At 50.6% G+C, this 13990-nt stretch overlaps 1 protein-coding gene and 1 pseudogene across 2 annotated transcripts in view; both read left to right on the forward strand.

Annotated features, from left to right (window-relative positions):
- The window catches only part of LOC309567775 (vomeronasal type-2 receptor 26-like), a 411836-nt pseudogene that overhangs the window by 113934 nt on the left and 283912 nt on the right, over window positions 1-13990 (forward strand). The window lies entirely within an intron of this gene.
- The window catches only part of LOC309567811 (uncharacterized protein), a gene marked incomplete at both ends in the record, with an annotated part of 84694 nt that continues 80568 nt past the window's right edge, over window positions 9865-13990 (forward strand). The window contains 2 exons of the mRNA XM_082273269.1: window positions 9865-10269; window positions 12019-12632. Coding sequence (XP_082129395.1) covers window positions 9865-10269; window positions 12019-12632 — 1019 coding nt within the window. The remainder of the gene's footprint in view (window positions 10270-12018; window positions 12633-13990) is intronic.

Genomic DNA, 13990 nt, shown 5'->3' on the forward strand with positions numbered 1-13990 from the left:
TCTGCACTCATACTCAATGCAGTGATTATCAGCCCCTGTAAGGAGAGCCACTTATCGGCTCTCCTCTTCTCGAGCCTTGTCTGCAGGAATAGAGGAAAAGCCGATGACCGGCACTTCCTGGTTACAACGTGATCAGCTGTGGATAGTTTTAAGTCTCTTTTCTAGATGACTAAATGAACGGATTTTATCTCCAGAACGCTCTCCTTAGTATCCTCCTTCTTGCTTGCTGACACCCGTCCAGTGACTATCCTACTCTTGGGGTGGCCCCCCTCCGGTCAGGCCCCTTAACACGATCCCCTGTACTCACGACACTGTTTTACCAGGGTCTCCAGTGTCTCCCCCTCAGTCAGCTCTCCAGGACCTCTTGGTTCAGCTCCACTCCTCTGGCCCTCAGAACGACCTCCTGGGGCCACATACCACTGATACATGACTAGGGTATAAAAGATGATTTTGTCTCTATAACTGCTTGACCAACACTCCCCCTTATTTCTTTACCCAAGTAAAACACCGGACACCATAATTGGAGTTTTAATGGCCAAAGCAGCCTTTTATTAAACCAAATTGTATAAATAACATATATAAATCATACAAGCGACAGTCAGTACATTCTGAAATCTGGAGCCCCCAAGGTCCTTGTAGGCACCACCACTTCACGTACCTGCTTCACCAAACTTATGCCTCCAGCCACAAAACACCGACTCGGAGACAACACCACTATTAGCAGATACAACCCAGACAAAGCACAGGGAGCCGTACCCAAGACGGGTCCCTACCAATTTTCATTTATCAAATAAAGAACATACAAGGACCTTGTACCCCACCAGCTGCCATGACATACCACCAAGGGAAACAGCCCCAAAATTACACAAGAACCTAACCACCAAACAAAAGGGGAGGGAGGGTGGGAAGTTGTTCCGATGTCATCTCTCTCATGATTGAAGACCTCAACAGGACCCTCCTACTGTTTGACCCCTAAAGCCCCACCTGTTCCCTACACTCCACCAATCCAGTAAGTGTCCCTATGCTATTTGCTTTAAACCCTCCTTAAATTACTACTCCAATCCCCCTTTTAACCCTGTCATGTCGGCCCTCCGTCTAGGTTTTCTTTTTCCTTTACTCCGGGCCTTGCTGAGGAGGAGGCAGCTGCCGCCCTCCCTCCGGGACTCTGCTCTCCAGCCAAAGAACTTGCAGCACATGTGCTCCTGACTTTTATACTGTATCCCAAAATGCACTGAGGCGACATGCCCCTGCCAATCACCAGGGCTGTACCTGAGCTGAAGGGGGCCACCCCAAGAGTAGAATAGTCATTGGACGGGTGTCAGCAAGCAAGAAGGAGGATACAAAGGAGAGTGTCCTTAGTATCCTCCTTCTCGCTTGCTGACACCCATCCACTGACTATTCTACTCTTGGGGTGGCCCCCTTCAGCTCAGGTACAGCCCTGGTGATTGGCAGGGGCAGGGGCAGGTCCCCTCAACTCAACTTCCCCTTTCAAGTGGTTGCTAAGCCACTTCCTACCATCCTGTCTGGTCTGTTTAACTACTTCTGGACCGGAAGGATTTGCCCCCTTAATGACCAGGCCATATTTTGCGATTCGGCACTCCGTTATTTTAATGGACAATTGCGCGGTCGTGCGACGCTGCACCTAAATAAAAATGATGTCTTTTTTTCCCCACAAATAGAGCTTTCTTTTTCTGGTATTTGATAACCTGTGTGATTTTTATTTTTTGCACTATAAACAATAAAAGAGCGACAATTCTTAAAAAAAAAAAAAACAATATTTTTCACTTTCTGCTATATAACATTCCCAAAAAAAATATTTAAAATCAAGATTTTTTTAACATTTTAGGCCAATTTGTTTTATGCTACATATTTTTGGTACAAAAAAAATTGCAATAAGCGCGTTTTGATTGGTTTGCGCAAACGTTATCACATCTACAAACTACGGGAAAGATTTATGTTGTTTTTATTGTTTTTTTTTTCTTTTTTTTTCTTTCTAGTAATGGCGGCGATCTGTGATTTTTAGCGGGACTGCGACATTGCGGCGGACAGATCGGTCCCCTGACTGACATTTTTGACACTTTTGGGGGGACCAGTGACATTACTACAGTAATTAGTGCTAAAAATATGCACTGTTACTGTAACAATGACACTGGCAGGGAAGGGGTTAACACTGTGGGTGATCAAGGGGTTAAATGTGTACCTAGGGGCGTGTTTCTAACTGTATGGGGGATGGGCTTGTGAAATGATCACAGACACCTGAGATCCTACATAGAAGGATCACAGGCACTCTTTGATCTTTCCAGAGAGCAGAACCCGTCGGCTGTGATTATAACATCCGACCGTTCTTCTCTCTCAGCGTTCCCGCTGCCCAGTGCCCCCTAGCTGCATGCGTGTGACCAACATAGACCTACGTCGTTTTGCGGCGGAAGGGCCGCCCTGCCACCGTAAATCGGTGGCGGGCGGTCCAGAAGTGGTTAATAATCCTGTGTGTCTGTGTATGTGTTTTAAAAAAATAAGCCGTTCTTTACCAGTTTTCAGAGGGCCGAGCGCCGCTCACGTGACCCGTCGGCTCTCTCCTCTCCCCGTCTGACAGCTGCCTGCAGCGGGCGGGGCCGAGGATTCCTCACTGACATCAGTCGGGAGGGGAGGAGGAGAGAGGCGGCGGGAGGAGGACAGGAGGGGCACTGACACAGAAGCAGACAGGCAGGGAGGGAGGGGGGGAGAGGACAGAGGAGGACAGGAGGGGCACTGACACAGGAGCAGACAGGGAGGGAGGAAGGGGGGAGAGAGGACAGAGGAGGACAGGAGGGGCACTGACACAGGAGCAGACAGGCAGGGAGGGAGGGGGGGAGAGGACAGAGGAGGACAGGAGGGGCACTCACACAGGAGCAGACAGGCAGGGAGGGAGGGGGGAGAGATGTATATTAAAAAAGAGAATAGCGCGCACATGCAAAAGAAATTACTACCAAATCTGAAGACAGTCCATAAATAAAAATGGGGATTTGGTCCCACCATATGGCCATATCGTGCTCAAGCCCACCACTACGTCAAAGTACCCCATTATCAGTGGGTCCTACACTAGCCATGAAAAAGAGATGAATCCAGCCTTTCTAACCCTTGGAGATAATACTCCTTGCTGGGAAAGATGTGCAAATGCACTGCGGGGGACTCCTCCTATATCCACTTGATAGTGGACACTGATAGAGTACAGGTGTGTGTGGGGGGTGGGGAGGGTTGCTCAACCTCGGTAGTCTGGTCAGACTGAACACATAATAAACAAGCAAAAAATTTGGGGGAGCATACCCATGTAGACAGGCAGGGAGAGAGGGGAGAGAGAGGAGGACAGGAGGGGCACTGACACAGGAGCAGACAGGCAGGGAGGGAGGGGGGATAGAGGACAGAGGAGGAAAGGAGGGGCTCTGACACAGGAGCAGACAGGCAAGGAGGGAGGGGAGAGAGAGGACAGAGGAGGACAGGAGGGGCACTGACACAGGAGCAGACAGGCAGGGAGGGAGGGGAGAGAGATGACAGAGGAGGACGGGGGGGCACTGACACAGCAGCAGACAGGCAGGGAGGGAGGGGGGAGAGAGGACAAAGGAGGAAAGGAGGGGCTCTGACACAGGAGCAGACAGGCAGGGAGGGAGGGGAGAGAGAGGACAGAGGAGGACAGGAGGGGCACTGACACAGGAGAAGACAGGCAGGGAGGAAGGGAGGAGAGAGGACAGGAGGGGCACTGACACAGGAGAAGACAGGCAGGGAGGGAGGGGGGAGAGAGGACAGAGGAGGATGGGGGGGGCACTGGCACAGGAGCAGACAGGGAGGGAGGAAGGGGGAGAGAGGACAGAGGAGGACAGGAGGGGCACTGACACAGGAGCAGACAGGCAGGGAGGGAGGGGGGAGAGATGACAGAGGAGGACGGGGGGGCACTGACACAGGAGAAGACAGGCAGGGAGGGAGGGGGGAGAGAGGACAGAGGAGGAAAGGAGGGGCTCTGACACAGGAGCAGACAGGCAGGGAGGGATGGGAGAGAGAGGAGGACAGGAGGGGCACTGACACAGGAGCAGACAGGCAGGGAGGGAGGGGGGAGAGAGGACAGAGGAGGACAGGAGGGGCACTGACACAGGAGCAGACAGGCAGGGAGGGAGGGAGGGGGGAGAGATGACAGAGGAGGACGGGGGGGCACTAACACAGGAGCAGACAGGCAGGGCGGGAGGGGGAGAGAGGACAGAGGAGGACAGGAGGGGCACTGACACAGGAGCAGACCGGCAGGGAGGGAGGGAGGGGGGAGAGATGACAGAGGAGGACGGGGGGCACTAACACAGGAGCAGACAGGCAGGGAGGGAGGGGAGAGAGGACAGAGGAGGACAGGAGGGGCACTGACACAGGAGCAGACAGGCAGGGAGGGAGGGGGAGAGAGGACAGAGGAGGACAGGAGGGGCACTGACACAGGAGCAGACAGGCAGGGAGGGAGGGGGAGAGAGGACAGAGGAGGACAGGAGGGGCAATGACACAGGAGCAGACAGGCAGGGAGGGAGGGGGGAGAGAGGACAGAGGAGGACAGGAGGGGCACTGACACAGGAGCAGACAGGCAGGGTTAAAGTAACACAGTGCCGAATCGCAAAATATGGCCTGGTCAGGAATGGGGTAAAACCTTCCGGTCATAAAGCGGTTAAAAATACGCTCATTGAGAATTTTTTTGTCAAAGTCATGTAGCTAAATACATTTTGGCCTAAATATATGACAAAAATTGAATATATTGGATATTTTTTAACTGTTAAAGTAGAAAAATATTGTTATTTTTTCAAAATTTTCACATTTTTTTTTTAATATCGCAAAAAATAAAAAGCGCAGAGGTGATCAAATACCACCAAAAGAAAGCTCTGTTTGTGGGGAAAAAAGGACATAAATTTTGTTTGGGTACGGCGTTACATGCAATTGTCAGTTAAAGTCGCACAGTGCCGAATCGCAAAAAGTGGCCTGGACGTAGAACAGCAAAATCCTCCGGTGGTAAAGTGGTTAAGAAAAACATATTTTTTTTAAATGTTTTTCATTTGTAGCGCAAAAAATAAAAAACTCAGTGGTGAATAAATACCACCAAAAGAAAGGTCTATTTATGTAAAAAAAAAAAAAATGATAAAAGTTTAATTTGGGTGGAGTGTTGCATGACTAGTTATCCACTTGCCGACCGCCGCACGACTATTTACTGCGGCAGTCAGCCGCTCCTGGGCATAGATCTACGTCCCTCGCCCACGAGCCTGTAGGGGGTGAGCGCGCTCCACTAGCGGCTCGCTCCCGCCCCCGCTCGTTTCCTGGGGAGCCAGCGCGTGTGACCGGCGGCTCCGATGTCCGCCGGCCACTCGCGATCTCCCACAAGAGAGGGAGAAAGGCAGGCGGTGATGTAAACAAAGCCGTCTGTCATTCTCCCTGGTGTAACTGCAGAGATCATACGGTCCTGCTATATAGGATCCCATGTCTCTGTGATTACATCACAAGCCACGCCCCCCCCACAGTTAGAAGCACGCCCCTAGGGACACACTTAATCACCAGTAAAGTTAACCCCTTCCCTGCCAGTGTCATTTTTACAGTAACAGTGCATATATATAGCACTGATTACTGTAGTAATGTCACTGGTCCCCCCAAAAGTGTCAAAAATGTCAGTCAAGGGTCCAATCTGTCCGTCGCAATGTCTCAGTCACGCAAAAAAAAAATCACAGATCGCCACCATTACTTGTTAAAAAAAACAATAAAAATGACAAAAATCTTTCCCTTAGTTAGTAAACGCAATAACTTTTGCGCAAACCAATCAAAATACGCTTATTGCAATTTTTTTTACCAAACATATGTAGCAGAAAACAAATTGGCCTAAAATGTTAAAAAAATTAGATTTCTACTTTTTATTTGAGAATTTGATATAAAAAAAATGTGAAAAATATTATTTTGTTCAGAATTGTTGCTATTTTTTTTTGTTTATAGCGCAAAAAATAAAAATCGCACAGGTGATCAAATACCACCAAAAGAAAGCTCTGTTTGTTTCGTCAATTTAATTTGGGTACAGCGCCGCACGACCGCGCAATTGTCCGTTAAATTCACGCAGTGCCGAATCGCAAAAAAGGGCCTGGTCTTTGAGCAGCCAAATCTTTCGGGGCTAAAGTGGTTATCATTCAAAATGCAACAGCACTGAATGCTATGTATACTTTAGGGGATTTTTTTTTTCCAAAGACATGTAGCAGAATACATTTGAGCATTTTTTTATTATTGGATATGTTTTTTAACAGAAAGTAGAAAATATTGGGGGTTTTTTTCGGTCTATTTTCATTCACATTGAAAAAAAAAAAAAAAACCCAGTGGTGATCAAATACCACCAAAAGAAAGCTCTATTTATCTGGAAACAAAAAAAAAATGATATAAACTTAATTTGAGTACAGTGTTGCATGACTGCACAATTGCCAATTAAAGTAGTGCAGTGCTGAATAGCAAAAAAAAAAAAAATCCTGATCATAAAGGGGAAGGGAGTAAAACCTTCCGGAGCTCAAGTGGTTATTGTTGGGAAAAACACATTTTTCTTGTTTTGTTTTGATTGGATTGGAGGCAGATGCGCTTTATGAAGCACAAATCAGCCTTCATTCAAAGTCAGGAGGGACAAGGAAAAAGGAAAAAAAAACGACAGAGCTCCAATATTGGTTTGTACAATTTGGGAAGTGGCACTGTAGGGTCAATAAGCCTAAATACAGAGATACAAGTCCCATACAACAGTCCTCCTAAAATAATAGAGTTACAGCCCTTAGGGTTAATGCCCAACTCTGGGCTGCTGTCCAATGTATGCATGAACTGGGGACCCCCTGCCTGCATGGGTTCAATGTATGCATGAACTGGGGACCCCCTGCCTGCATGGGATCAATGTATGCATGAACTGGGGACCCCCTGCCTGCATGGGATCAATGTATGCATGAACTGGGGACCCCCTGCCTGCATGGGTTCAATGTATGCATGAACTGGGGACCCCCTGCCTGCATGGGATCAATGTATGCATGAACTGGGGACCCCCTGCCTGCATGGGATCAATGTATGCATGAACTGGGGACCCCCTGCCTGCATGGGTTCAATGTATGCATGAACTGGGGACCCCCTGCCTGCATGGGTTCAATGTATGCATGAACTGGGGACCCCCTGCCTGCATGGGATCAATGTATGCATGAACTGGGGACCCCCTGCCTGCATGGGTTCAATGTATGCATGAACTGGGGACCCCCTGCCTGCATGGGTTCAATGCATGCATGAACTGGGGACCCCCTGCCTGCATGGGTTCAATGTGTGCATGAACTGGGGACCCCCTGCCTGCATGGGTTCAATGTATGCATGAACTGGGGACCCCCTGCCTGCATGAGTTCAATGTATGCATGAACTAAGGACCCCTGCCTGCATGGGTTCAATGTATGCATGAACTGGGGACCCCCTGCCTGCATGGGTTTAATGTATGCATGAACTGGGGACCCCCTGCCTGCATGGGTTCAATGTATGCATGAACTGGGGACCCCCTGCCTGCATGGCTTCAATGTATGCATGAACCGGGGACCCCCCTGCCTGCATGGGATCAATGTATGCATGAACTGGTGACCCCCTGCCTGCATGGGTTCAATGTATGCATGAACTGGGGACCCCCTGCCTGCCTGGGTTCAATGTATGCATGAACTGGGGACCCCCTGGCTGCATGGGATCAATGTATGCATGAACTGGGGACCCCCTGGCTGCATGGGATCAATGTATGCATGAACTGGGGACCCCCTGGCTGCATGGGTTCAATGTATGCATGAACTGGGGACCCCCTGCCTGCATGGGTTCAATGTATGCATGAACTGGGGACCCCCTGCCTGCATGGGTTCAATGTATGCATGAACTGGGGACCCCCTGCCTGCATGGTTTCAATGTATGCATGAACTAGGGGCCCCCTGCCTGCATGGGCTCAATGTATGCATGAACCGGGGACCCCCCTGCCTGCATGGGTTCATATGTATGCATGAACTGGGCACCCCCTGGCTGCATGGGTTCAATGTATGCATGAACTGGGGACACCCTGCCTGCATGGGTTCAATGTATGCATGAACTGGGAACCTCCTGCCTGCATGGGTTCAATGTATGCATGAACTGGGGACCCCCTGCCTGCATGGGTTCAATGTATGCATGAATTGGGGACCCCCTGCCTGCATGGGTTCAATGTATGCATGAACTCTGGGCGTGGCGTACGGCGCGGCGGATGGCAGCTTAGCTCCGGCGCTCCGATCGGCCACCCGGGACTTCAGCCTCCACTGACCGCCAGGACGATCCGTTCTTCGGCGCATCTTCCTCCACTGACACCGGTGACCTCCCTGATGGCGAAAGGGAAGAAGGGCTCCCAGCAGCTCACGCGGATGGACGGCTTTCTGATCTCCCACGCGGCCGGCCTTCCACAAAATGGCGCCGGTCTGCAGCAGAGGACTCCTCCTCCCTCCTCTCACGGAGCTCATGGACAGGCTGGCTGTGCACCTATTCTCAGGCAAGTGGCGAACCCCGATAGTGGCAACTCTTCGGGATCCTCTTCACCCCCTTCACCCTCATCCAGGAGTCCTGCTAAGCAGAAGCAACGGAGGGGGTCTCCCCCCTCCTTTCCTGCCCCCACAGAGCAGATGGACTGTCTGGCAGCATCTGGTGGTCCACCTTCCCAGGCCCCGCCAGCTGCGGACCCCTTTGCAGCCTTTCCAGTGGGCGACCACCCGATATCTGCGACCCTTATGAAGGACATGATGCACTCATTATGGGCTTCCCTGCATACTGATATGGTCCAAGGAATGACACAGACCAGGCGTGAGGTTCAGCAGTTGGGGGACAGGGTGGATTCTGTGGAGCGGTCCATGACTGAATGCTCGCTCTCCCTTAACACCTTAGTTGCCGCACACAATGGGCATGCAGAGGACATAACCTGGCTCAAGGACAAGGTTGCGGACCTTGAGGACCAGTCACGCCGGAATAATCTGAAGCTTAGGGGTGTGCCAGAGTCCGTACAACCTCAGCAACTGGAAAAGTTGGCTACCGATTTATTTGCTGCCCTGGTGCCCTCTCTTTCGGCTTCGGACCTGAGGATAGACAGGATCCACAGGATCCCTAAGCCGAACTTCATCGCCCAAGATCTACCCCGTGACGTCCTGCTAAGAGTCCATTTTTTTCAGGCTAAGGACAAGGTACTCATGGCGTCGAGGCGACTACATGCCATGCCGGGGGAGTTCCCTCACATTCAGATCCTCCCGGATCTGTCCAGGCATACACTTCAGAAACGCAGGAACCTGGCCACCATTACGAAGGCTCTCAGAAACCATGACATCTTGCACAAGTGGAAACACCCTGCCCACTTGTCTATCACTCATAATGGATCTACGGTCACCATTTCCACCATGGAGGAGGGTATGGCGCTACTGCGTAGATGGGGTATTATCACGGATGCCCCCCGCTCACCTGTCGCCCCTGCTCTACCTACTCCCCTGTCCATTCAGGGGGAATGGCAGGTGGTGTCCCGAAAGCGCTCCAACTCCAGGCAACGCTCCAGTAGCGGAGAACGTGTCTCCTCACAGTATCCTTCACAGTCCCTGGCCTAGGATGTGATTTTCCCCTATGGCCCTCCTTTTTTTGGTTGCAGGTTTTGCCTGCTCGTAGACTTTTTTTTACGCCTCTTTTGGCAGTTGTTGTTTTACCCTACCTTTCTTGTTCCGGTTCTACTGCACACTATGGTCCTCAGTTGATTCCCACCTCTGGACTATCACTCAACTTTGACTTGCTCTGCTCATCGTTGCTCTACCCTGCTTCCATCCAGGATTTACTGTTTTTCTTCTACACACCATGACCATTAAATTCCTCTCCTTGAACGTGAACGGTCTGAACCATCCAGCAAAGCGGTACTCTCTATGGACTGAACTGTGTAACAGACGGGCGGACATCGCGTCCATCCAGGAGACCCACTTTATGGCTTCCCGGCAACCCCGTTTCTCTCACAAGAGTTTCCCCAACCTCTTCTTTGCAAGCGCCCAGGAAAAGAAAAGGGGAGTTTTGATTGCTATCAGAGATACGGTCGCTTTCTCCTTGAAGAACCAGTTTAGTGACCCGGATGGACGGTTCCTGATCCTCCAGGGGGACTTTAACGGCTTGCCTCTAACATTGGTGGCGGTGTACGCTCCGAACAGTCATCAGCACCGTTTTCTCCACAGGTTGCTTCGGAAAGTCTCCTCACTTGTGTATGGTAGTTTGGTAATGTTTGGTGATTTTAATGCAGTGGTCGATCCCGGGCTTGACACTTCGGTGCCCGCCCGTGGTCGACGACTTTCTATCAAGCACTTGTTACATCGGGAGCAACTTTACGATGTCTGGAGGTGCCTGCATGGCTCGGAGAAGGACTACTCCCATTTTTCCTCCAGACATCGTTCGTACTCCCGTATAGACCTTTTCTTGGTGGCTCTCCCTTTGCTGGGTAAGGTCTCCTCCTCGGCCATCGGTAACATTACGTGGTCAGACCACGCAGCTGTGGAGATGGTGGTGGAGGAGGGCGGTCCCAGAGAACGGACGTCTATGTGGCGTTGTGACGCTAAGGTACTTCAAGACCCTGCCACTAGCAAGGTAATTGCAGATCATCTGAGTGAGTTTTTTAAATACAATGCCCCATCGGTCTCTGACCCCTGGTCGCTCTGGGGAGCGCATAAGGCATTTATTAGGGGAATCTGCATTCAGCAAACGGCTAGGCTACGGAAAGCATATACTTAAAAATTGGTCAACCTTCTTTCTGAGATCAACACTCTGGAGGCTACCCATAAGCGTTCTCCTGATTCCTCTGTGACCGCAGATCTATCCCTAAAGAGGGAATCCCTTAAGACCCATTTGATGGAGCGCTACGATGGCCATTTTAAGGCTCTGCGCCTCCGTTACTACTCCCACGCCAATAAAGCGGGCAAATGGCTAGCGTCCAAGATTAAGCAAAGGAGGACTTCTACTAGGATTTCACATTTATCTCACCACGAGACGGGAGCTAAACTTTCGCACCCCAGAGATATAGCAAATGAGTTTGCGACCTTCTACGGCTCGCTGTACAATCTGGCCCATGACCCTTCCACTGTGTAGCCTGGCCCTGAGGCTATTAGAAGCTTTTTGGATAAGTTCACCCTTCCTTCCCTATCGGATGACCAAGTAAAAACCCTGTCCTCTCAGTTTTCTAGTGCAGAGGTCTCTAAAGCTATCCGTTCCCTGCCGATTGGGAAATCCCCTGGCCCGGATGGTTTGTGTAACGAATACTATAAATTGTTCGATGAAACCCTTAGTCCCTACCTTGCGGATGTGTTTAATCAAGCTGCCCAGAAGTCTGCATTTCCCCGGGACATGCTAAGCGCCTATATTTCAACTATTCCCAAACCTGGGAAGGACCCTGCCCTCCCCGCCAACTATAGGCCTATCTCCCTTCTCAATAGTGATATAAAGCTCTACGCCAAAGTGCTTGCTGCCCGTCTTCAACCCCTTCTCCCCTGTCTGATTCAGGGTGACCAGATGGGCTTTATGCCGGGTAGGCAGACATCGGATGCCACTAGACGCATCATTAACCTGGTGCATCTGGCAGAACGTACCCGAACGCCTTCTCTGCTCCTTACGTTGGATGCGGAGAAGGCGTTTGATAGGGTCAACTGGCTGTATATGCGTATGGCTCTTGAGAAGTTTGGCTTCACTGGTGGTATTCTCGAGGCCGTGTTGGCACTCTACTCCTGTCCCTCTGCTCAGGTCCTTAACTCTGGTGTCGCCTCGACTCCGTTCGACATTACGAATGGCACCCGTCAGGGGTGTCCACTGTCGCCGACAATTTTCAATCTGATGATTGAACCCCTGGCGGAGGCCATTCGTTCAGACGAGTCGGTGGAGGGTTTCTGTCTGGGTGATACCGTCCACAAGATTAACCTTTTTGCGGACGATATCATTGTTATCCTGACGAACCCGGTTTGTTCACTCTCTTCTGTGCAGCGCATACTACAGGCTTTTGGGGAAATCTCCTACCATAAGGTTAATGCTTCCAAATCCCTGGCGCTCAACCTGGGCATCAGCCGGCAGGTGGTGTCCCGGTTGAAGTCTCTTTACCCCTATACCTGGACTGACGAGAGTGTTCCCTACCTGGGGATAAATGTCACCTCCAGTGTGTCCCGGTTGCTCTCTTCCAATCTGGATCCCCTTATTAAAAAATTAGATCACACCATGGCTGCTATGTCTAAAGTTGAACTTTCCTGGGTTGGACGGATGGCGGCCTATAAGATGTCAATTCTTCCCCAAGTGCTGTATGTGTTTAGGGCGCTTCCTGTCCCCTTCCCCGGCAAATACTTAGAGGCTCTCTCCGCAGGTATGCGCAAGTTTATCTGGGGTGGTAAACGGGCGAGGATCTCTACCTCCACTCTCGCTTTTCCGAAAGCCTTGGGTGGTGCCAAACTACCGGACTTGCGGGTTTACTATTGGTCCACTAGACTGGACCAGTTGAAACGTTGGTTCTTCCCAGTCAAGGACTCTCCTTGGGTCTCTATTGAATCCAACCTGTCCCCTACAAAGGATCTGCAGTTGCTTCTCTTGGGTGACCTCTGGATCCCCTGGTCTCTGCCTGAACTCCCTCCGACCCTTTAGGTTTCCTTGATGGCATGGCGGCTTCTGGAGGACGCCCGGGGGAAGCAGTACGTAGTGGCCCCTCACCGTTCTTCCTCTTTGCCCCTAAGTTTTTTATCTGCTTTTCTCCCTGAGCTTCGGACGTCGGATCTGTCACGTCTAGGTATCACTGAGCTCGCCCACTTCTTTATGGGGGAATCTCTGATGTCCCCATCGGATTTGATGTGTAGGTTTCACATACCTAATGCTCTTTTCCTGTCCGTGCTTCAAATCTATAGTTTTCTTAAACGACACCCCTTGCTTACTAGGAAGGTCCCGCTTGCAGTCTGGACCCATTACCATTCCAGTCAAAGGTCTGCTAAGGGTATTTCTGTGTTTTACGATCTCCTCCTCCACACACCTGCCTCCTGCAAGACGCGGCCCATGCTGAAGTGGGAAGAAGATCTGCGTCAATATTTTACCCCAGAGCAATGGTCTCGAGCGTTGTCCTACACTTTCCAATATTCCCACTGTTCCGCACACTGGGAAATGATGCTGAAAATAGCTAATAGGTGGTATCACACTCCCGATAGGCTAGCTAAGTTCTTCCCCACTGTAGAGGATCTCTGTTGGAGGAACTGTGGTCACAGAGGAACGCTGGCTCACATACTATGGGATTGTCCCTCCCTAACGAGTTATTGGCATAGAGTGTTCAGATGTATAGCTGAAGTTACGGGTATTTTAAACCCCCCTAAGAAAGCGTTAGCTCTGTTAAACTTGGGCCTAGATGATTATCCGGTTCAATACAGACAAATGGTTCTACATATTCTCCTAGCCTCCAGAGTGTTGATCTTGCGCCGTTGGCGGTCTATTGACATCCCTAGTTTCTCAGATGTGGTTAAATTGGTTAATGACAATTATACTATGGAGAGAGCTTTGGCGTTTGCCTCCCTTTCATACCCGAAATTCAGGTCTGCCTGGGATAAATGGACATACTCCTCCTGATAATTTGATTCAATATTGTATGCGGGGGGATGGGGGTGGGGATGGGAACGACACCCCTGTGGCAATATGTTCCCACTGGGAGCTGCAGGGGTGCCGGCTCGCTCCTCCCCCCTCCTCTCTCTCTCTCTCGTTTATCTCTAATTGCCAGACACTCACTGGTCCTGACCTGGTTCTCCCCGTGGATTTGTACTGCTGAAGTCAAAGTTGTTGTTTGTGGTTGATGCTTGCTTTTTGTATGTTTGCATACCTTCAACTTTTTTGCAGTCGGAACATTCCCCCCAACTCACTCCCCTCTTGATATATGCATTGGTTTCTTATGTAACCTGTTTTATGGGTACAGTTTGCCTACTGTGTTCTACTTACC

The sequence above is a fragment of the Pelophylax lessonae genome (assembly GCF_965119305.1).
Source record: "Pelophylax lessonae genome assembly, chromosome: 1".
Lineage (NCBI taxonomy): Eukaryota > Metazoa > Chordata > Amphibia > Anura > Ranidae > Pelophylax > Pelophylax lessonae.